Source organism: Gymnodraco acuticeps, unplaced genomic scaffold (genome assembly GCF_902827175.1).
Source record: "Gymnodraco acuticeps unplaced genomic scaffold, fGymAcu1.1, whole genome shotgun sequence".
Lineage (NCBI taxonomy): Eukaryota > Metazoa > Chordata > Actinopteri > Perciformes > Bathydraconidae > Gymnodraco > Gymnodraco acuticeps.
In genome coordinates this window covers 321,860-344,238 of record NW_022990222.1, presented here as the reverse complement: position 1 = coordinate 344,238, position 22,379 = coordinate 321,860, and the positions used below count along the sequence as shown (strand labels likewise).

Here is a 22,379-nt window from a genome sequence, read left to right as displayed (position 1 = left end):
ATGGGATGTCGAGACAAAGCAAAGCATTTACTGGCTGCTAGTCATTCACCCTGCAACTTGGCCAGTTTATGAAAAGCTAATACATTTGCTTATAAAGGTTTTTCAAACATCCATTGTTTTTACTTTTTTTTGTATTGAATACAGATTATGATTCAGCTATCTTTTACTTTTTTTTCCAATTAATGGAAAATGTCCTGTTCGTAATGTCATTAGAACTCAAGGTGACATTTTGAAATAGCTTGTGAAAAAGAGCCCCAAGCCCAATCATTTGAATTGACTTGATAAATTATTCCAACAATTAATTGATTTCCAAACAATTATTAAAAGTGGTCTTGATTCATTTCCTGGTGATCAACTCATCAATTCGTAGACTGAATTGTACCATCACCATCAAAATGACTAAATACATGACACTACTGGGCATACAGATTAATTGATTCTGTAAGCCAGACAGGTTTCTGGCAAATGTAGAAACAGCACAGCAATAAGGAAGAAGTATTGAATGGCATTTAAAAAAAAGTTAAAAAGAACCACTTAGATTTCCTTAATTAATTAAAGAGCTAAAGTTGCTAGATCCTCACCACAGTTAGCTTCATCTGAGTTGTCCCCACAGTCGTTCTCTCCATCACAGATGAATGGAGGAAGAGCACACAGGCCAGTACCGCACTGGAAACGCCCAGGCTGACATTTGAATTCCGCTGTTGGAAGAGATCATAACTATATATATACTCTAAAAGTTCAATCAGATATTATATATATCAGTTCAAGGTATTGTGTAATGCCATTAAATGCTACAAATATAAACTAGCAAAGACAGAAACACAGTTCCAATTCAATATTAATATCCCTCAAAGATGACCTTGAAGTGTTCTGGTATACATTAGTATTATTTTAAATCTTTGAACTTTGAACAACATGGCACTCACGGCAGTCAGTAGGTTCATCCGATCCATCCCCACAGTCGTCCACCGTGTCACACTTCCACCAGAAAGGGATACACTCATCTGTCCCACAGCGAAACTAGAAGTAGAAATACAAAATAAAAACAGAATTTGAGGTCAACATGAATATTTGACTCGTTTTAGCTTCAACATTCTTCAAAGCCAAAGTCAAAATCAATATACAACCATCTCCTTCGAGTATATGTCTGAAGAGGAAAAACTATCAGAGTGAAGCAATTTGGCCAGGAGGGAAAAGAAACAAGAAAAAACATGGACAAATAGAAGCAGGAAGTGGGAGGGGGAGTTGGCTGACCTGACTGGAAGTGCAGTTGGAGAGACATGTCTTGTTGTCAGCAGCCAAGTAAAAATTTGTGGGACAGGCACATTTGTGTTCCCCACCGGGAGACAGAAGACACAGGTGGCTGCATCCTCCGTTCGCAATCTGACACTGGTGCTTGGGTACTGTACAGAAGGACACAGAGATTAAAACTAAGTAACATAAATACTTTCCTTCTCGAAACTCGGCAACAACCGCTCAGCATGGAAGGGTAGAACCAACAGGAGTGCCAGATGGACTCCGTACCTTCAGGCTGGCGCAGGGAGTGGTAGACCTTGATGGATTTGATGGCTTGCCAGGAGTTGAGAAGCTCCATCCCTTGAGCGCCAGTCGTCTTGTGAGCACGTCGAAGTGATTTGGACTTACCATCCGTCCAATAGATAAAGTCCTCGAACAAAGTCAGAGCCATTACCCCTTGGATGTGATCGTAGGACACTGGAGAGGGACAAATGGCCAAGGCAAGATTCAATTAAATTATTTGTTGTAGTCAGTTTAGCACTTACATCAACTGCCAATTAGTCCCCTCCACACACATGTATTTATCCAGATTTTAAAGCCTTTAGAATAGCTCAGTGACATTTTTAATTGTCCAACATTTAGTGACTTAAACAGTGTTAATACTTTAAGTCCAACCTTGCACGTTACGGTTTAACATCAACAGCAATGTGTTAAATAGGTTTATGTGCATGTAAATGGTGTGCTAAATAAGTTCACTAGAGGGAGTTTCTCGCCCACACTACCTGAAATGACATCACTATGTAACACTTGCACTTCTATTGGCTAGCACTACGAGCGGTTGACCAATCACAACAGAGCCGGCCAGCTAACCAATCAACTCTGGTTACAGACAGAGGGTTAAAAGAGCTGCTGCAGGCAGTATGAGGAAAATAAAGACCTTTTTAAACATTAAAGCATGCAGACATGTCACAGTAGAGGCACAACATACAAATATGAACCTGAAAATGAGCATAATATGTTTTCTCAAAGTAAGAGTTGGAGCAAATAGAGATAGCGTCTTTGCTAAGGTAGGCTAACCAGCTGCCGGCTGCAGACCTTTTTGCAGTTCATCACCTTTGCGTCTTTGGGTTCCATCCATGTTGGCAAGAAGGATGTGGTTGTCGTCTGCCCAGTATAGCCTCTTGTTGGTGTAATCGATAGTGAGGGCAGTGGGGCTATAGATCTCCGTGTCAACGATAACCGTCTGCCCTCGACCATCCATGCCAATACGGCCGATGTGGGGGGGTTCACAGCAGTCTACCCAGAACACGTACCTAGTCAGAAGTACAGAGTAGATCAAAGAGCTACATTCTCCAGCAGGCGGAATGTGATAGGAATTTAAATGAGTTTTGACACATATTGATACACATCAAACAAAATGGATCTAACAGTTTCCAGGTTAACCATCTGAAAGGAGCAAGTATATCCTTGTTCTCCCTCAGGCTACGAAATCAATCCATATTAAGGAAACACTAAGGATGTATGGTGAGCTTTACAGTTGTGGTGATAAGCTTACCCAGTCTGAGGGTCCAGAGCTAGATCTGTGGGGCTATTGAGGCCAGAACTGATCAGGACAGTTGGGTAGAGACCATTGGCTTTGGAAACTTCCATTGTTTTCCTTTCTGCATCGCACCAGTACAGATTTTTCCCAATCCAATCCACTGCTAAGGCACTGGGTACTGCTGTTTTATGGACTACCTAGTAACACAAAGAAAGGAAGATCACTTTAAGTATGGAGGTTTGTCTATTGCTATACATTTATCCATGAATGATTGTAAAGAACTTTGAAGTACAGTAACTTTGAAGAATAAGATGGCATTAAAGGACAAGTGGTTATTTCATTTATTCACTTCTGACACACAAGATGATGTACAATTGAACGGTAACGGCTACACATGCATATCCTCTGTGACGCACAGCTGCTGAAGGGTACTGCAGACCAGAGGCTGAGCGTTGTTGTTAAGTAAGTGAGTCATATACAGAAGACACTGTCAATTGTGATTTGCTTCAGTATACATTTCTTATATCAAAAAAAGGGATATGTTAAATATCTTTGATCGTAAAATGAATATGTTCTTTGTGTTTCCTTTACTTCCTTATTTGAGCCACCTACATAAGGCATGAGAGCTAGAGTTTTGCTGAAAGTTAAAAGTATCATGTCATGTTTTTTTAGGTCAGGAATCTGGTGAAGTCTTGTGTGAAGAGAAGTAGTTGGTGCACTGCATGTTTTTGGAGCCAGAAACTGTCTTAAGACTTAAACAATAATAAAAAAGGTAATAGTTTAGTTTCACCCAAAATGATGCACACCTTGTAAGAGGCTACATATAGAGGGCACACATCCGTTCTGCTGCTGTATGACAGCAACGGTGGGCGATCTAAGTAAGCATATCATTATTCTCACTCAGTAAAGAACATGATATAATGTCTAAGGTACAGACTTGTAGTGACTCTTAATCACGTACTTGTAAATAGTATTTTCATGTGCATTTACAGCTGTACTGGCTAATATATAGATCTGAGTGAAAACATTTTCAAACATTTAAATGTGCACAAAACCATTTGTTGTGCATTTTAAAGAGCTCCATTATCCATACAATGTGGTTTGACCAAGTGCAAACAGAAATGCAATTTCATGCAAATGTGAATACAAACCACTTCACCCAGCTGATTGCAAATATTATCAGTTGTAAACAGTGTTGTGCTAGTTAAGGCCCTGTCACACTGTCCCGAAATTGACACCCGATGGACACACGATAAAGGAAATGTTCAAATTCGGCTGTGATCGTAGCAACATCGGGCCATTCGTGAGGGCATCTTAAGCCATCGTATGACCGCCGCTGGAGTTTCTCAGGCTCCGGCAGCAACTTAGTGAGCGGCAACTTCGTAAGGCACTCGTGAGGGCATCTTGTCAAATCGTGTCATCTTCGTGTTATCATCGGTGCCATCGGGCATTCGCCCTCACTCTGATCGGGGCGAATGCCCGATGGCACCGATGATAACACGATGCCCTCACGATGCCCTCACGATGGCCTTACGAAGGGCACAATTGACACACGAATTCAACACGAAAATGAACCTTCGCAAGGTCCTTCGGCAATTTTTTGGCATGCCAAAGATTTTGCCACCGCTCACGAAGTTGCTGCCGGAGCCTGAGAAACTCCACCGGCGGTCATACGATGGCTTAAGATGCCCTCACGAATGGCCCGATGTTGCTACGATCACAGCCGAATTTGAACATTTCCTTTATCGTGTGTCCATCGGGTTGTTTTATTGCACAACAAAATCATGTAAATATATTATGTAAATAACCCAATTTGTGTTCTGTGAAACTAAAAAGGATATAATATATTATTTTGAAGGACAGTTGACAGGAAGTTGTTGTTGTTATGGAAACAACATTACGGAGAAAACGTAATATTTTCTACATATAACGACGGATAAAGTAAAGAACAAAGTCTGAAGATATCAGTACAGTATCATAGTACTGTAACACAATTGTTTTTGGTACTTTCATTGCAGTTGTATGTCTTAAATGTAATGTAAATGTTGCCTTCGTGTGTGGTTCGGGGCCATCTTCGTGCGAAATTCACAATTCCATATTCGTGTGTCCATCGGGTGTCAATTTCGGGACAGTGTGACAGGGCCTTTACTGAAAACCAGTAACTAGTTACCATTACTAGTTACTTCGTGTCAAAAGTAACTCAGTTACTTTACTAGTCACTTACACCCAAAAGTAATGCGTTACTGTGAAAAGTAACGTTTTCGTTACTTGAAAAAATGTCTCATTAATGCCCTTATAGCCTTCCTTTCAGTACTGTTATTGCATTGGAAAATAATACAATCTGTTGATCAACTTGACATGCATTATATGCAATCTGGATTGCATCGATATTAGCTGGCTTTCCATTTTTGTATATTCTTTCTCCAGGTAGTTGGAAAAAGTTTTCCGTCCCATATGCCGTGTGCCGCCCGGACATGCTATCATGCTAACTAGCTCCCTGAACGCGGGTGACTCCACTGTAGCAATAGCCTGCATGTGTTCTACAATGCTCCAATTCAAACACTGAGTAAGTGCATTGAACAAATCAATGACTGGATGTGTCAGAACTTTCTCCAATTAAACAAAGATAAAACTGAGGTAATGGTTTTTGGAGCCAAGGCAGAACGTATACAAGTTAGCGCTGAGCTTCAGTGTGCAATGTTCAAAACAACAGATAAAGCGAGAAATCTAGGTGTAGTCATGGACTCTGACCTGAGTTTCAACAGTCACATTAAAACTGTTACTAAATCAGCCTACTATCACCTAAAGAATATATCTAGGATTAAAAGACTAATGTCACAGCAGGATTTGGAAAAACTTGTCCATGCTTTTATCTTCAGTAGACTGGACTACTGCAATGGTGTCTTCACAGGTCTCACTAAAAAATCTATTAGAAAGCTGCAGCTAATTCAGAACGCTGCTGCTCGAGTCCTCACTAACACTAAGAAAGTGGATCACATCACTCCAGTTCTGAAGTCTTTACACTGGCTTCCTGTGTGTCAAAGAATAGATTTCAAAATACTGCTGCTGGTTTATAAAGCACTGAATGGTTTAGGCCCAAAATACATTTCTGACCTCCTGCTAAATTATGAACCATCCAGATCTCTCAGGTCTTCAGGGACTGGTCAGCTTTCTGTCCCCAGAGTCAGAACTAAACATGGTAAAGCAGCGTTCAGTTATTATGCTCCAAATATCTGGAACAAACTCCCAGAAACCTGCAGGTCTGCTGCAACTCTGACTACTTTTAAATCCAGGCTGAAGACTTTTCTTTTTGTCGCTGCTTTTAATTGAACTATTCATATCTTAGACTGCACTGTAACTTTTATCCATGTACTTTTTTCTTTTAATGTTTAATTGACAGCACTGTAACTTTTATCCATGTATTTTTTCTTTTAATGTTTATTTTATTAGCTTTTCTTTTTAATGACTGATTTTAAATGCCATTTTCTTAATCTCTTTCATTTTTTGTAAAGCACTTTGAATTGCCTTGTGTTGAAAAGTGCTATATAAATAAACTTGCCTTGCCTTGCCTTGCCTTACAACATACCGTGCAATGGCTTTATCGACTTTTCCCTGGCTAGCAGTCCCTTGGTTAAAATCCAGCCGCTGTTGCTTAGGTGGAGGTGGAGTGGCGTCGGTTGAGTCTCTGTGGTCTTAGCTACTAGCTTCGTCCCAGCATGTTGTTTTTGCAGATGTTTTAAGAGATTTGAATTACTGGTTTGGGCAGTAGATAGGATCTTTGACCCGCCAAGACACAACTTACATTTAACTAAAACGTTCTTTTCTTTGTGCTCGACAAAAGTGAAATAGTGAGAATATCTCCAGGTGGAGAAACTAGACTTGAGCTCCGCCGCCGCCATTATAGTCTTGTTAGTAAACAACACAAACACGCCCACAGCCCGTCTCCGCATGTGACACAGGAAGTATCTAAGTACATTTACTCAAGTACTGTACTTAAGTACAGTTCTCATCTCTGTTCGCCTGGCTGTTGACTATATAAAAAAACTAACGCAGTAACGGAGTAACGCACCATGTAGTAACGGTAACTGCGTTACTGAATTGAAAAAGTAATGCGTTAGCGTACTAATTACTGCCAACGCGTTAGTCCCAACACTGGTTGTAAATAAATAAATGGTAGTGTAGAACTGTATATTGCAGAAATGCAAGAAAATGTGGAAAGAAGTACTCTTTGCATGAGTATTTCTTAACAATGTAAATGCTAATTATATCATTAAATCAGCTATGAGGGAAAGCAGCAGAGAGACAATCATTAGAAAAAAAATATCATCTCACTGCGCTAATCTCACCGAGAGATTAAGTTCAAATGTAAGTGAAAGTATTTAACTGATGTAAATAAAATCTAGGAACTGTCTGGGAACGTTATCAATATCCCCAGGACAGTCTAGCCTGTGAAGTATGAAAAAGCAGTTGTTCAGAATAAACAATCATTGTGCCAGCTGGCAGATAAAGCTAACATCATTAAAACTCCCTTTTTACAAAAAAAGAAAAAAAATGCCAGCAACCATGCAATCTGTCATTAAGGAACACGGTGTGCTTTGAGGCCCTTTCTGTCATCATTTGCGAGAGAATATATAGTCTTGGCAAAAGACCTGGCTGTCCCCGAAGCGGTAATTGGGACATGACTGAACTTAAAACAGTCACTAAAGGGACGCTTTGTGAAGTATTTTCAATCACAACTGCCTCCTTGTGAAAAAATGAGTTGATTCTTGCATAAAGTTCTTCTTCTTTATCCGTAATATTGCACTATTGATCAAAGAGATTGTTTTATGTGGCACTGAAGGTTAACGTGAGACCAACGTCAGCATTTGGATGTGACTCACCGATCACACTCCAGATTAATTTGGTCTTTATGTTTTGATCTTGAAAGTAGTTTTTTTCATTTCAAAGTAACATTTAAAACAGAGAAGTTCAATCAATAATTGAACTTCTGAATAATTTTTGTTATATTATTTCATCAATGTAAAGTGTTTTTAACACAAAGAAAAAGCATTTTTGTGAAATGTTTTACTTGCTTTTAAAAACATGAAAGCATATTTGTCCATATAATGAGACTGAAAACTCATCTCTTTCGACTCCACTTCGAGCGATAGAACTATTAACAAAGCACTTATATACTAATAAAGGACTGGCTTATCTAAAGCCAGTTGAGTAGCACTTGAAATGTTTTAGCTCTATGAAACCTGATGTACTTATATGATTCTGTTTTCTTCAAGTTTGTATTTTGTTGGTCGAACGCACTTATTGTAAGTCGCTTTGGATAAAAGCGTCAGCTAAATGCAATGTAATGTAATTAAAAACAATCATTAATGACCCAGTGATTGTGTTCCTTCCGCTATCAAATGCAAAATACCTTCTGTGACATCACTGAAGTTTAACTTCTAAAATCCTTCACCCCAAAAGGCGCAGTGCAAGACAAGATAAAAAGAGTAGAAATAAACACAAAAAAGGATAACATCTATAATTTAACGACATAGTTTTAATTAAGCCATTGAATTCAATTAATATCCGTCTTGGTCCAATGAAACTCCTATCTTGGCATAGAAAAAAGACTCAGACCTACACTCTGGTACCAAATATGTGTCTCTATCATGGCAATCCTATACACACAGCAGTGGATATCAGTGGCTCTTTTAATTACCCCGATGTGAGAAGCTCCCCGATCTGTGTCTCAGGCAGTTTGTCCTCGTGCTAAGCTGTGGCAGTGGCTCAAACCCAGACTGTGGAAGCAATTGAGCTGAATGAGCTTAATACCCCCAACACACCAATGCTAATGAGATGTGGGACAGGGGCCCAGCAGGTGATCTCCCAGAGTCCCCTGTGTCTGGGCTCCGATCCCATGACCCTGACCAAACCTTGGAAATTACACCACAGAGCGCGATTGTACCATTATGCTTATTATATTCACCCAAAAGCCATTGATGATATTCCTATTATCATTGGCGCACATTCATTGTTGTTAAGCTAACAGGCCGTTGGCTGCCCACAGAACAAATTCATTATGATGACTGTATAAAAGGATAAAGGGCGCCCGTCTTCAGCTAAGCAGTGATAATGAGCCATTTAACATATGGTTTTCCATACTTAAACAGATGACTCATCTTTACAATGCATGTTAATAATTCAAATACATTTGCAGAAAACTGGTGAGAGCAAGGAAAGGTACAATAATTGTGACAAACAAGCAAAGTACAGCCAATGAATATAGGGTAAAATGGCACAAGGCACCATATGGCATGCAGTCAGAGCAACTAAACCCCGTGGTACCTTCAGGTCACTCCCATTGAGGCGCATTCTGTTGATTTTCCGACCACTTGGCCTAGTTGAGTCCACCCAATAGATGAATTCCTTCTTGTAGTCGAAGTCTATGTGGATGACGTTGTTGAGGCCCTGAGGGACACAAAGAAGAGAGAAAGCACAATACATATAAAAATGAGAATTTTCATTCAATGACACTAGTAACAATACGATAATGTTCCAGCAGCCATCTCGTAGATGAGCAACTTGCAGCAGGGTCACACAGATGCGGTGGAAGCATTGACTATTTATTGTATTGATTGTTCATGATTCTTCTAGTGTTTTTTTAATGTGATGGAGCATAGAGTAGTTTCTTAAAAATGTTCCTGTTGTCTGTGTTGTTTTGAAACGTGGATACCTTGTCTTTCAACTGCAAACCAAATGTACCTATGGGTATAAATAAATAACCTGAATGTGAGTTCCCTATGAGGGTGAACCAACTATAAAGATACTTTTCATTGGCAAAAAGGTGAACAATATAGTCTATGGAATAATTCCTTACTGAAAGACGATTTATGATTTATGATGAATTTTAGGAGCAAATGCTTGTAATATACAAAACCTAAAATCTGTTATAAATGGATTGACTTTAACAGCTGCAGCCCAGTTCATGATCCGTACTTGTGTCTAACAGATATGCTCCTTTTTTAATCAATACAAGTGTTTACTGCTATGTGGTTGAACGCACAAAGCAAATCTTTATGTATCAAGGCAATTATCTTCCTTCATTTTCATCAATTTTACATGTACAGAACACTGATGTGTGTTCTAAGAACAGATAACCTTCACTTAACAGTTCCTCTTCACATCCTGAATGAGGATTGAAACTGGTGATGTGTGAACGCTCATTATTTCTCTTTCAAATGCAATTCAATACAAAACCAATCCATGGAGGTACAAATTAATAAAATATTTGAAATTCCTAAAAGGTGGATATGCTAACATGATGAGAAACATATCAAAACAAGCCCAACTTCCACAATTTCTGTTTGTGTTGTGTTATTTACTTCAGAAGCACTATTGATTCAGGTGGGTTCCCCATAGGTTGCAAGGCTTTCAGCAATACAGAGCACTTGAAGAGCCAGTGAAGCCTCCAGTTCTCGTGGAAGGTGAAGTCCTATCAAAGCAGGATAGTGAGGTACTTCCCTTCTCTGTCATGCTCACATGACCCCACTGTCAGTCAGATGGAGCTGCTCACCAAACAAGTGCCCCCACCCTGCTCTCTCTCACCATGGGTGCAGACAAAAGGTGTCCGATAATCTGACAGGCGAAATGAGACATCTTCATCAGATCATCAACAACCTCACAGACAGGTGGGAAAGGGTCCACGGGGACTTCCATTTTCTCTCCAAACATCAAGAGATAGAACCTGCATGCCCCTTTTATCAGTGTATCTTTCCCTTCCTATTCATTTTGCAGGAAGAAACTATACGGACCAACAAACTAGAACATGTTAACAGTCTTGAGATAACAGATTCTGAAAATGGATGTGATTTTAATTGTATGAATACTATAACATCTATCTATCTATCCATCCATCCATCCATCCATGGCCCACAAACCCTTATTTTTGCTGGAATACACCTATCTATCTATCAACTACAAACAAACTGTGTGTTGTTACCGAAATTCACAGTGAAACCACAAGCGGCCAACAATATATTCAATCACCTAGCAACTCACTTGTGTGAGATTTTTCCCCGTTTCTGCTAGTGTTGCGAGTATACAATTACTACGGCCAAATGAAACTAATAAATGGGTAATGACTTCAGACATCCAACAGCCAACATAGGCAACAATGTATAGATATGTAGGTAATCCAACTAATTAACCAAAGCAAACCAATAATACAAAGTAAGACAACTAAATCAAACACACCAAATGTGTTTAAAAAAAAGTGGAGGAGGGATTATTGCCATTGATTGTGGTGGGAAGTCACATTCATGCTTACAGCCAAAGCAATACATAAAACATAACTAATATCATGAACATATCATCTGAACAGGGGGTTCTAATGGTGTGGTAAAGTGATATGAGGTCAGTAAAGTATCCACCACCACTTAGTAAAGCCATCTGCATATTTCCCTCTCTAGCTTCTATTAACGCTAACACGCAGTGATTAAAGTGAGTTGTGGCTGATGAGAACTCCGATACAGACACTAGAGTACATGGAGTCAGGAGGTTAATTCGACTGTGAGAGGAGACTACAGGATACCCCAAGGCTGATTTACAGTAAATCACAGCCAACCATTTGTGATAATCAACAGTCAGATTCAAGCATCGCCATGAGCAGCTGCGATGACACCTAGGAATGATTGAAATAGCTTTTCCACAGGGTCCTCTATCGAGTGATTCTACTCTCAGACAATCAGGGGGTTCGGGAAATAGCTCCTTGAGGTTGAGGGTTTTAACCACCTACATGTATAAACAGATTCTTTTTTTTTTTTCTACAATTTTTACCAGTTTACAATAGGGAGGCAGACAACATTTCCACATTTAAGAGTAGGTTAAAGTACTTCCTTTTTAATAAGGCCTATAGTTAGAGCTGGTTTCAGGCTTGCCTACAACATCCTTATGGGTCCTTATCCTTATTTCAATTTTTATTTTATTTGTATGTCATATTTTATTTAATAGATTTTTTTTAAACTTTATTTTATTAGTTTATATCCCATCTTGTAATTTTATTACATTCTTGAAATGAATTTTTCATTGTCATTTGTGTTTGTTGATCTGTAAAGCCCCCTGAGACATGTGTATTGTGATATTGGGCTATATAAAGAAAATATGATTTCATTTCATTTTACAGAGTAAAGCTAAATGTATTGTTTGAGTAAAGGCATTATTTTCAGTAAAAAGGGTATATCTTCAAGATTCAATATGTTCATATGCTTCCTCAGATTAAGGAAAGGAAACTCCAGAGGGTACATAGACTAGAACACACCGATTTAATGAAAATGTTTAGTTTTTCTATGGTATATTATTATTATTATTCCTAGGACATTTTACAGCAGCATCAGTGTCTTCCCCAACATTTGTTGTCCACCATTTCTAAAACAAAACATTGCTTTAGCTATTCAATAAGGTCACACTTGCGATATCTTTCGATGCCCTCTGCAAAGGTACTGTGTCTTCACACTGACATGTAGGAGGTAAACATATTTACACTGTCACTAAAATGTGTGTTTGAATATATATATATATATATATATCTGACACTGGTAGTGGTAGTTTCGAAATGAAAAAACATAAAGAGGACAAGATGGTAATTCCAATATCAATCTGTTGATGCCTCTCTAAGCAGTATGTCAATCTGATAATGGCGAACAATCATTGTCTATCCTGTGTTCAATTTCACTACAGGCACTATGGCGGTGATGCAGAAAGCGCTTACCTGTTTCAAGATAGTGTAATTTGAGCCATCCACGCTCAGCTTCCTGATCTCATGGTGGTCCGCCATAATGAGAAAAGGCTCTTCAGCTGAAATGAGGAACATGTAGTGTTAGAGAACCAATGGGACTTGCAGTACCTCACTGGAATTATGCAAGTGTAGAGATGAAAAAGACTGACCTGTCAGAGCCTTGCATGTATTGGGGTTTCGGTCCAATGCTTCGTAGCCATCCACACACAGGCATTTGTAAGAGCCGTAAGTGTTGATGCAGCGCTGGCTACAAGGAAGGGTAGTGGAGCATTCGTCAACATCCACACACGTCTTCCCATCATCCTTCAGGTGGAAACCAGGCCAGCATTTACACTGATGACATATAAAACAGAACAAATGCTAGGGTTAGGGGTTAGGGGTTAAAACCAGAAAGAAGCGACCATCCTCATATAACTCCTGAATAGTGAATGCTAGAGTCATGGAAATTGGTGTATATGTTTTTCTCCTCCCTTCTCTTAAGTGTGCCGAGTGGCGCCTATAGCTAATTAATTTTATCTAGCTGTCATTAGCTCCCCATATAGTAACATAAGGGAGCATCTGCATATAACTCCAGAACGCTAAATTGTACAGCCATAAAAGTGTGTGTCCATCATAGTCTACTCTTACTGCTTAAGTGTAGGACATTTGACAATTATATCTGTTTCCTTTGATATAGCTGCCAGTGGCCCCCCATTCTAAAATATTCTGAAAAGTGTTACAACTTATGATATCTCGTTAAGGGAAGGTTGTAGCAACTCGGGACCAAGACTGGCATGTTCAGAGTGGCCCAAAACCATCCTATACACCAAGATGTCCAGTTAATTGGACCCTTAGATCCTGAGTTATGAAGAGCTCCTGCTGGGGTTAGGTTGGGGTTAGGGTAATTTGTAAGTGAGACTTGATCATGAATTTCGGAAATGGAAGACAAGAGCCTTCTTTCTCTCTTTTAAAAAAAGGATTATGAAACAAACCATTTGAGTTGTCTCTTTATACAAGCGTTATTGTAGCTATGCTATTCAAGCAGTGCACCTATTCATGCTGTGGTTTTACAGTCATTTTAGATCAATGTTTAACAACAGACAATTTATTTCAGACTCCAGTATCTTTGCCTCAAAGGAATGCAGGTCAGCACTGACAAATGTCTTAAACCCTCGCATCCGAACATGACATCAAAACTGTGATACATACTGTACCGTGGCTCAACAAATCCAATCGCACTTCAGTTACCAGGCCCCCCCTCAAATAACTCAAAGTGCTTGTATCAGCTGCTATGGACCCAGAGCAAATCCCTTTCTTATCCACAGTTATAACCTTGAGGGCCTTTCTGCTGATCTTCCTGTTCAGGCCACCAATGGATGAGCTAAGGGTCTGCATTGATGTGCTCCCTGTACGACTCTGTCCCTGACATGATTTCCACCAGTTTTCCGATGCAGTGAGCACCGTCTCATGGAGGAGTAAGAGAGGGGTAATACAGAGACAAAGATATAAACTGCTGCAGGACGATAAAAGTGCAGCCAATGGAGTTCTCCAGTGGACGTGGCCTTGACCTGGATCAAATCCTATCATCACGTGCCACCAATGCCAGGCACGGCACAATTGCCTGGCACCATGAGGAGGCACAGAAAAAAGTTGGCATATCATCAGACTCTCCTTACAGCATTCAAGGTTATTCAAAAAGCAACAAGCTTAACCTATATATGCTCCGAACCATTTTCATCTCATCAATTATGTGCAAAGTAAGGCTTGATTTATTATCACTAACACATCATCAATGCCCACCTACTAATGATGATATAGCTTAGAACTCTAGGTCAGTATGATATCAAATGTGCCACTGTAGTCATTTTCTTTATATCTGAATATTATGTTGCAAGTCGCAATGTGGGAAGTAGGCCACATAAAAGCTGGGATTCATGTCTACAATTTAACACAGTGGGGTCACAGAGTTTGCATTTGGAAGGCAGTTTGCTTTTGCACCAAACCACAGTGACAAGCTCATAGCTTGTTCGGAAAATGGTTGAATTTTCAGCTTTTACTGGAGGAATAAGGCTGTAGCCAGCAAGTCATTCAGAGGAGGAATGTACTTTGGAGCAACTGAAGCGTGACTAGTCCACTGGTCATTTACCTTATATCCCACAGGAAGATCTTGGCAGTCCTGAGTGCACCCACTGATTCGACGGTTCAAGCATTCGTTAACATTACAGTTTCTCTCATCCGACCGATCTCCACAATCATCTCTGCCATCACAGAGGTTTCCCTCGGAGATGCAGCGTCCATTGGAGCACATGTAGAAGGAGCCGTTGCACAAGCTTCCTGAAAAGAGCAAGATATGACTGTCACTGGCACGACGCCCTGTAATTTATCATCAAAGTTTGGGTAATGTTTTTGACATTTTCAAGATAGCTCTCCCGGTTCTAGTGCCTTTTGTATCCGCCACATGTCCCCGCCAGTTTGCTGGGCGAGCAATACTGCTGGTGACACTGATGAAGGGATTCCAGAAGCAAGCCAAGCAGCAGTCTTACCTGCGGCCAGACATTTGAGGTTCAGAGGCAGTTCGTCAGAGTGGTCGGGACAGTCTGCGTAGCCGTCACACTCCCACTGAGAGCTGAGGAGACAGCGGCCGTCCCCGCAGCGAAACTCTTCTGATCCACAGGAGCGGTAGGCTGAAGGAAGAAAGACAGACGTATTTCATCAAGTTACACTGGGTCTGACACAGCTTCAGGTGGAACAGAATTAAGTGCACATAGTGAAAATAAGCCTTTTCACTGCCATTGTTCATATTTCAATGAAGCACTCTCATAGAGTATATATATTGTTAAATAATTGCTGATTAATACATCAAGCCATTTGGAGGTGTAATGGTGTGCACAGCTGCATCGGACAGTATTTCAATTAAAGTATACATGTTTCATCAGCCCAAGCATTCACAGATCAGTTCTCTGGCAGAGAATGCCCTCTAGTTCAGACACCAAAAGTTGTATATACCCAAATAAAAATCTGGGTATCATTTTTTGAATAATAATATCATAATAAAATGAAAACGATATATCAAATAGGAGAAACTAAGACCAGTCCAGAAACAAATGGCCTGTTCTACAATAATCTAGCTTTAGAGCACCTCGTTTGAGCATGTCTTTGAATAAGATATTATATATACAGATAATCACTCCATCCTTTCAATCAATGTTTCGTCATCTCATATATTTGCATCAATAACTGGCAAAGGTACGGGGAATGCAATAATGGAATAAAAAACAGTTTCGACCAATAATTATTTTGCATTATAATGTGATTTCCTGACTTCCTGTAATGTTTGTTATCAAACCCATGCACAATGAATTCACATTCATTTATTTCCTTTTGGGCTGGGGAGTGCCTTTATTAGAGACCAAGAGGTGGGAAGGGGATAACAATAGGCGCATTCACACCGCAGTACTTTTCCCACAAAGGTTCATGAGAACTTAGTTCATGAGAACTCTTTAGTTCTCGTGAACTAAGTACAGATCGCGTTCACACCGGAATAAATCCCTGGGGGTGGATTAGGCAAATGAAGCCGCTGACGTCACTTCTTCTTCTTCTGCTTTGGGTTTACTGGCAGGCCGCAAACCACTTCACGGCGTATACTGCCGCCCAAAGTCCCCGGCCGGAAGTCCCCGGAGTTGGGGACTGGCTTCCGAGTAAATCGCCAGAACGCCGACACCTCCTCATCTCCACCGCTCCCATTTTTTATTTTGTGTTGCCATAAGTTAGTCTCTCTGCGTTTCTGCGCTGGGCTAATGCTAATAATGCTAATGCAAGGATAATAAAATGGCGGCTTCACAAAACTTTTTGGGAGTTTTACGGGGCGTGGTTTGCAATCCGCCCAGCCAATCAGACATAGGAACCTTTTTCTCCCACGAAAGTCCCTGCTCTCTAGCAGGGACGGAAAAGGGGGTGAAAAGGTTCTCATGACCTAATTTTAGTACCGGCTCTTTTTGGTGTGAACGCGACAAAAGAGTTCTCATGAACTAAGTTCTCATGAACCTTTGTGAGAAAAGTACTGCGGTGTGAATGCGCCTATTGCACTGAAATGTTCCCAAATCTGGAATCAAACCTGCATATGTGGTGGCAGACACATGGGCCGCCAGCTCTAACCACTGAGTTATACTGCAGCTCTAAATCAAAGTCAGGGACTTCATGTAACACAATCGTGCCACATATTTGAACCAGATTTTATCTGGGCTTCACTCACATGGTCTATTTGACCCTTATTCACTTAGTCTTTTCATTCCATTTAATAACTGTCTCCTACCACAGAGAACCCATTTTCTTGAGGAAGACTGTGCAAATGTGCAGAGTTCAAACCATTGAAAAGATTGTCTACCATTTCTAGGTTAGGAAACTATCTAGTGCGACTTTTTTTGAATAAAGACATATTCATATACCATTGGTGTATATTACAAGCAACAGAGCAACATAACTATACGAACCACATTCCACTGACTCATCAGACCCATCTCCACAGTCGTCATCGTGGTCGCAGACGAATCGTTGGGGGATGCACGCTTTGTTGCGGCAGCGAAACGAGCTGTCATCACATGTGTTGTTGGGTGCTAATGCATGAAAATAAATGGTTTCAAGAGGCTAATCAACAGATAAACATGTTTTCTTCTGAACATGGTAGGCTTCCTTTGTGTGTAAAATGTCAACTTTCGTGAGCCCTATGCTTCTGTGATTGAAATTGTTCCTCCACTATTGATGAACAATTACGTTTGAATGGTTCAGGACCAAAGAACTTCCTTTGTGCTATTTCCTTAAACTAAAGTTGTTTTATTTTCTTGCTTGGTATAAAAATATGCAAAATCATTTACAGTACAGTCTGTGTTTTTTCAGTTTTTCACAGTTAGATATTAAGTTCTACACAAATGAAACCAAGCAACAATTAGCTTTTTTATGGGAAATCTGGGATAACATTATATTTGTTGTTGCTGCAGAGAGGATATCAATATGTAAAACCAGAGTTTAGAGTTTACCGCAGCCAGCTGCAGACAGCTCATCGCTCCCGTCGGGGCAGTCCCTTTCACCATCACAGAGCCAGCGTTTTGGAACACAGGCGTATGACCCGGGGCAGCTGAACAGCCCAGGAGCACATGTCACTAAGCCTGAGAGGAAAACAAGACCACATGCCCAACACAATAGGTCAAACGCAATACAGAGACAAATATGTACAAGGTATACTTAAATAAAGTATATTAATTTGTACTTGTTAGGATAGTAACTTAACATGTATCTGTAACGCCAATAGATCACAGCAGTTTTTCAACCCTCATGCGAGCAGTACTCATATGTATTACTAAAGTAAAAGTAGCAAAACTACAGTGTTAAAATATTCTGTTAAAAATAAAAGTCCTGCATTCCATTTGTACTCAGGTAAAAGTATAGGCATCAATATAAAATGTGGTGATTTCCCTTTCCTGTAGTTTGTTATATCGGCTTTTGTAAATGGTCTGCACAAATCCCAAAGTTCCCTCCAGTTGGGATTTTCTCTCCAACACACTCCTCCCTCCACTCCTTTGTTTACATCCCTTACATAGTGACATCACATGACTTGTCAATACTGTGGGCAATCCCCACAGGAGCAATTTTGGGAAAAGTGTCTTGCCCAAGGACACAACGGCATGCTGACTGTAGTGGGGAGTGAACCAGTGCTCCCCTGATCCGAAGATCAGCACACTTACCCACAGCCTCCCTGTCGCTATGCAACTCTCACACTTCTATTGGTTAGCACTCTGACACATTGTATGTGATAGGCTAAGGGGTGGGAAATCTCTGAGCAGTTGACAAATCCCAACAGAGCCGGCACGCTAACCAATCAGAGCAGACCGGGCTCTGGTTTCAGAGAGAGGGGGAAAAGAGGTGCAGTTCCCCTTGTGCATGCTAACAAATAATGATTGTGCCGTTTTACAAATCAATGTTTCGCTTGTATTCTGTAAGTCAGCAATACTGAGCTTTTACATTAGAGATTAAAAAAGAAAAACATAGCTGCACTGAGATATAAAGGTAGATACAGAAGTTCAATTAGTCTTATTTTTGTTGTACCATGAAACCTTTGGGCAATTGCATTCATATTTCCTCCACATCCCATCACAATCCAATCACGCAACAAATGTTCACAGCAATGTTTGTCGCTTTATTGTGGTTGGATTGCTTTTATTTTATTTCAGAATTCATTACGTACACATCTCATTTGCCCATTGAAATAAAAAAGCTGTGCCCCTCGGGTCTCGGTGATGAGAAATCTATTTGCCTCAGTGCCTACTTGAATCATTAGAAAGACCTGCGGACTAATTTGGTGTCTCATTAAGATTGTTTCAATTCGGTCCATTTGTTTTCAAGCTCCGTTACGGTGAACACATGGAGGTGTGCAGCGCATGTGACCTTTTACACCCACAGCAGACTCCTCAAAACATCTGAAAGGGACACTTACCGCAGATCTGCACGCTCTCGTCCAGGCCATCCTCACAGTCGTTCTCGCCATCACATAGCCATTGTTTAGCTATGCATTTGTTCTTCGAGCAGGCGAACTGGTTCCACAAGCATGACGAGTCTGCAGAGGGCAGAGGGAAAGACATTTCAATGCTATAAATCAAACAAAATAAGGAGGAAACAACAGCAAAGGTGATATACCTAGGGTTTTTTAAATCGTGACACAACAATTGGCTTCTATTTGCTCCATGGCTTGCTTCTTTTACTTTTGTTCTACTTCGCAGCAAACATGAGCTGCCACGACAAACACTGTTTGTTTCACAGAAGACATTTTGATTAAAGCTCCTGGTTTCTGTCTACCCGGGGAAATTAAAACATCAACTGAACACAAAACAGAGTCTATATTAAATATTGTATCAATAACAAAGCAAGTATTCATTATTTTGTTCTCTTATTGTAAATTGAAAATAAACTACGCTGCTGGGGGTGACAAGAAACAGTTGGGTGTCAACTCGGCTGTTCAACGTGCTAAAGCCATTGTGTGAAATATGGATTTATTCATAATCCGCACTGAGTTTGTTTCACTGAGCCACCCACTCTCCCTGGGAAGCCGTTGCTCTGGTCTCTGTCTCTCAGATGTAAGGCCTAGCAAAGACGGCAGGAGCTTTGAAGAGATATGGAGGGAAGGAAGGGGTAATGTGTGCTTCAGGTCACACCAGTTCAAGGAAAACTGAGGGTGGGGGGTAGGTACGGGGAGTCTCTCTCACTGCGTTGCTTTCCTTCCTTTCGGACTTTGTAAATCCCACCAGCTTTCTACGTGCTTTGATACGGTGTTGCGAGATAAGGATAAGATAAACATTAAATGGCTAAATCTGGAAAAGCATGATTATGAAGACGGAATTTGCACTTTAATCAGCTGCTTCGACAGCTGCTTCAAGTGTCTAAAAAAAACCAGGTCTGTAGCACATTACATGTATCAAAGAGAGACTTTCATGTCTCATTTTCAATAGTTTTTCACTGAGAAGAAAAGCGCGTTATCTGTTGTGGAGTGACAAATGACTGTTTCATCTAATCACATGAGGAATTTCGAATTCTTTCTGAAATGTAATGACATTTTCCTCAAACCACTTTGCCGTCGCAATCAGATAATCGGTGGCTGGAGCGTTTTATATGGTAATTAACCCAGAGGAATGGGAATATTGTCTATTTTGCCTGAAAAAGCTATTCAGAACTTCTCAAAGAATCATATCCGAAATTCATATCGGCTCTGATATAAGCGCATTTGAAGCATGGGATGTTATCATTTCACACGGGCACAAATGACATTTTAAGATAAAGGAATGGGAAAGCTGTTCATGTGTTATTATGCATCTCTCTAACAACATTCATGGCCAATTTACTCAATAAATCAGATAACTTGAAGAGCGTTAAATATGAGAACCGGATTGCACTGTACTGTGTTGCACTGTGCTGCAAGCATATGTTGCAAGTGGAATGTGAACAAATGTGCTGGTTCATTATACAGGAAGCAGTCAAGAGAGAGATCTGTAACTTCTCTGCCCAAAACTCAAAGGCAAAGACTTCAAAGATCTATGGTCATATTTTGTTATTCTTCTTGAAATAAGTCCCTTATTGGCCTCCAACTACCAGAGTCTGGATGGCTTGAAGGCTAAATGAATCATACATAAACACGACATACTAACAGCTCTGTGAGGCTGTACTAAAGTATAGCGGTCTCTCAAGCTAAATGTTAATGTCAGCACGCTAACATGCTCATAATGATAATGTTAACATGCCTATATTTGGCAGGTGTGATATTTTACACATGTTGTCCCTATCTTAGTTCCGTGTGGTAGCATGCTAACATGTGCTTGTTAGCAATTAATACTTAGCACAGCTGAGGCTGATGGTGATGTCACACAGGTAAGTGGGTACAAATCTGACAGGGTACTGACGTGAACAAGATTTTATGAACCACATTTTCTGGCAATCAATCCCATAATAGTTTTGACTGCAAAACAAGAATGACAAATAATGGGATTATTACATTCAAGAGGATACGTTGCCTATGAACCCTGAAGCTCTGTACGGAGTGTTGTACCAATCCAATATCTATCAAGTGGATATATTTCTCTGCAAGTATTATGTTTGACCTACTGGTGCTATATGAAAGGTCAAGGGTTCACCCAAGATATTAGATAGCAGCGGTTCCCAACCTTTTTCAACTCAGGGCCCACTTAAGAATCAAAAATATTTTTGCGGCCCACATTCAACCATAAACAATACGGAGGCTAAATAAGATTCAATTCAGAACATGTGACACGTTGTAAATCCAGTAGAGACCGCAAGGACTGTAATGACCGTTGCTAAGGAGGATCAAGAAAGAAAAAGGAAAAGAGGTTAAAATAAAAAACATTCTTAATAATGAAAATGTTTCCACACAAATCATAATGTTTGTCAAATTATTTGGCGGCAAATGTTGAACTTACATTTACACCCTTTCATATTTTATTTGGGCTTTTAAATGAAGACCGCACACAGTCAATAAATACAACTATTCTTCTGGCTAAAATACATAATTTTAAAAGTCAATCAAGGAGTAATCTTAATTTAAGGTGTTTGAAGAGTATATTAAAACATTTCTTTTGAAAATAATTATTGCCACAAAAAATCAAAGGGTGGCTGAACACGCCATGAAATGGGAAATAAGTAGCTCTAATGAAGAGTGGGATTAAAGGAACAATACATGTTGTGTTTTTGGTGGTATTTGGTTGTCAACCTATTTTTGTTTGTGAAATGTTGAAGTGATCCTACTGACTGTATCTTTATTTCTTCGGTTTTTGTTTTGTTTTTGTCTGAGATGGGAATGTCATATTCTATATGTTATGTCCATGTTTGTGTCTTTAGCCTGTACAAACAAATTCATAATAATAATTTGGCGGCCCACTTGCAATGCCTTCGCGGACCACTAGGGGGCCGTGGCCCATAGGTTGGGAACCGCTGCATCCTTTGGGCACCATGGATATCTTTAAGAAATAAATAGCAATCCATTGAATAGCTGCGGAGAAATGTTATAGTAAAAACTATTAATATCAGCGTGATGGTTCTGCTGGATGAAACGTCAATGGATCATTAAAGTCATTAGGGTGTATCCTCTGTGTACCATGAATGAACACAATTTGATCTCAATCCCTTGACTAGTGTTTAAGTTATTTCAGTCCGGGTAAAGTAGTGGACCAAAGAGAGTAAACATTACTTATTTGTGGCCATCTATATGCTCTAAATCGTTCCTGAATTCAAAAACCCACAACCTTCCCCTCATTGGGACATTTGTTTGCAGACCTAACAACAAAGTGAGCTATAGAG

General features: G+C 40.1%; 1 protein-coding gene across 5 annotated transcripts in view; it reads right to left on the bottom strand.

The window, feature by feature from the left end:
- Positions 1 to 22,379, bottom strand: part of lrp1bb (low density lipoprotein receptor-related protein 1Bb) — a 326,595-nt gene that overhangs the window by 46,575 nt on the left and 257,641 nt on the right. For all 5 annotated transcript variants that reach the window (XM_034218589.1, XM_034218591.1, XM_034218593.1 and 2 more), the window contains 14 exons: positions 19,015 to 19,134; positions 17,561 to 17,689; positions 17,018 to 17,140; positions 15,071 to 15,211; positions 14,674 to 14,861; positions 12,698 to 12,881; positions 12,522 to 12,607; positions 9,101 to 9,223; positions 2,792 to 2,973; positions 2,350 to 2,549; positions 1,525 to 1,713; positions 1,255 to 1,403; positions 927 to 1,020; positions 582 to 698 (listed from right to left, as the gene is read on the bottom strand). In XM_034218589.1, coding sequence (XP_034074480.1) covers positions 582 to 698; positions 927 to 1,020; positions 1,255 to 1,403; positions 1,525 to 1,713; positions 2,350 to 2,549; positions 2,792 to 2,973; positions 9,101 to 9,223; positions 12,522 to 12,607; positions 12,698 to 12,881; positions 14,674 to 14,861; positions 15,071 to 15,211; positions 17,018 to 17,140; positions 17,561 to 17,689; positions 19,015 to 19,134 — 2,025 coding nt within the window. The remainder of the gene's footprint in view (positions 1 to 581; positions 699 to 926; positions 1,021 to 1,254; positions 1,404 to 1,524; positions 1,714 to 2,349; positions 2,550 to 2,791; positions 2,974 to 9,100; positions 9,224 to 12,521; positions 12,608 to 12,697; positions 12,882 to 14,673; positions 14,862 to 15,070; positions 15,212 to 17,017; positions 17,141 to 17,560; positions 17,690 to 19,014; positions 19,135 to 22,379) is intronic.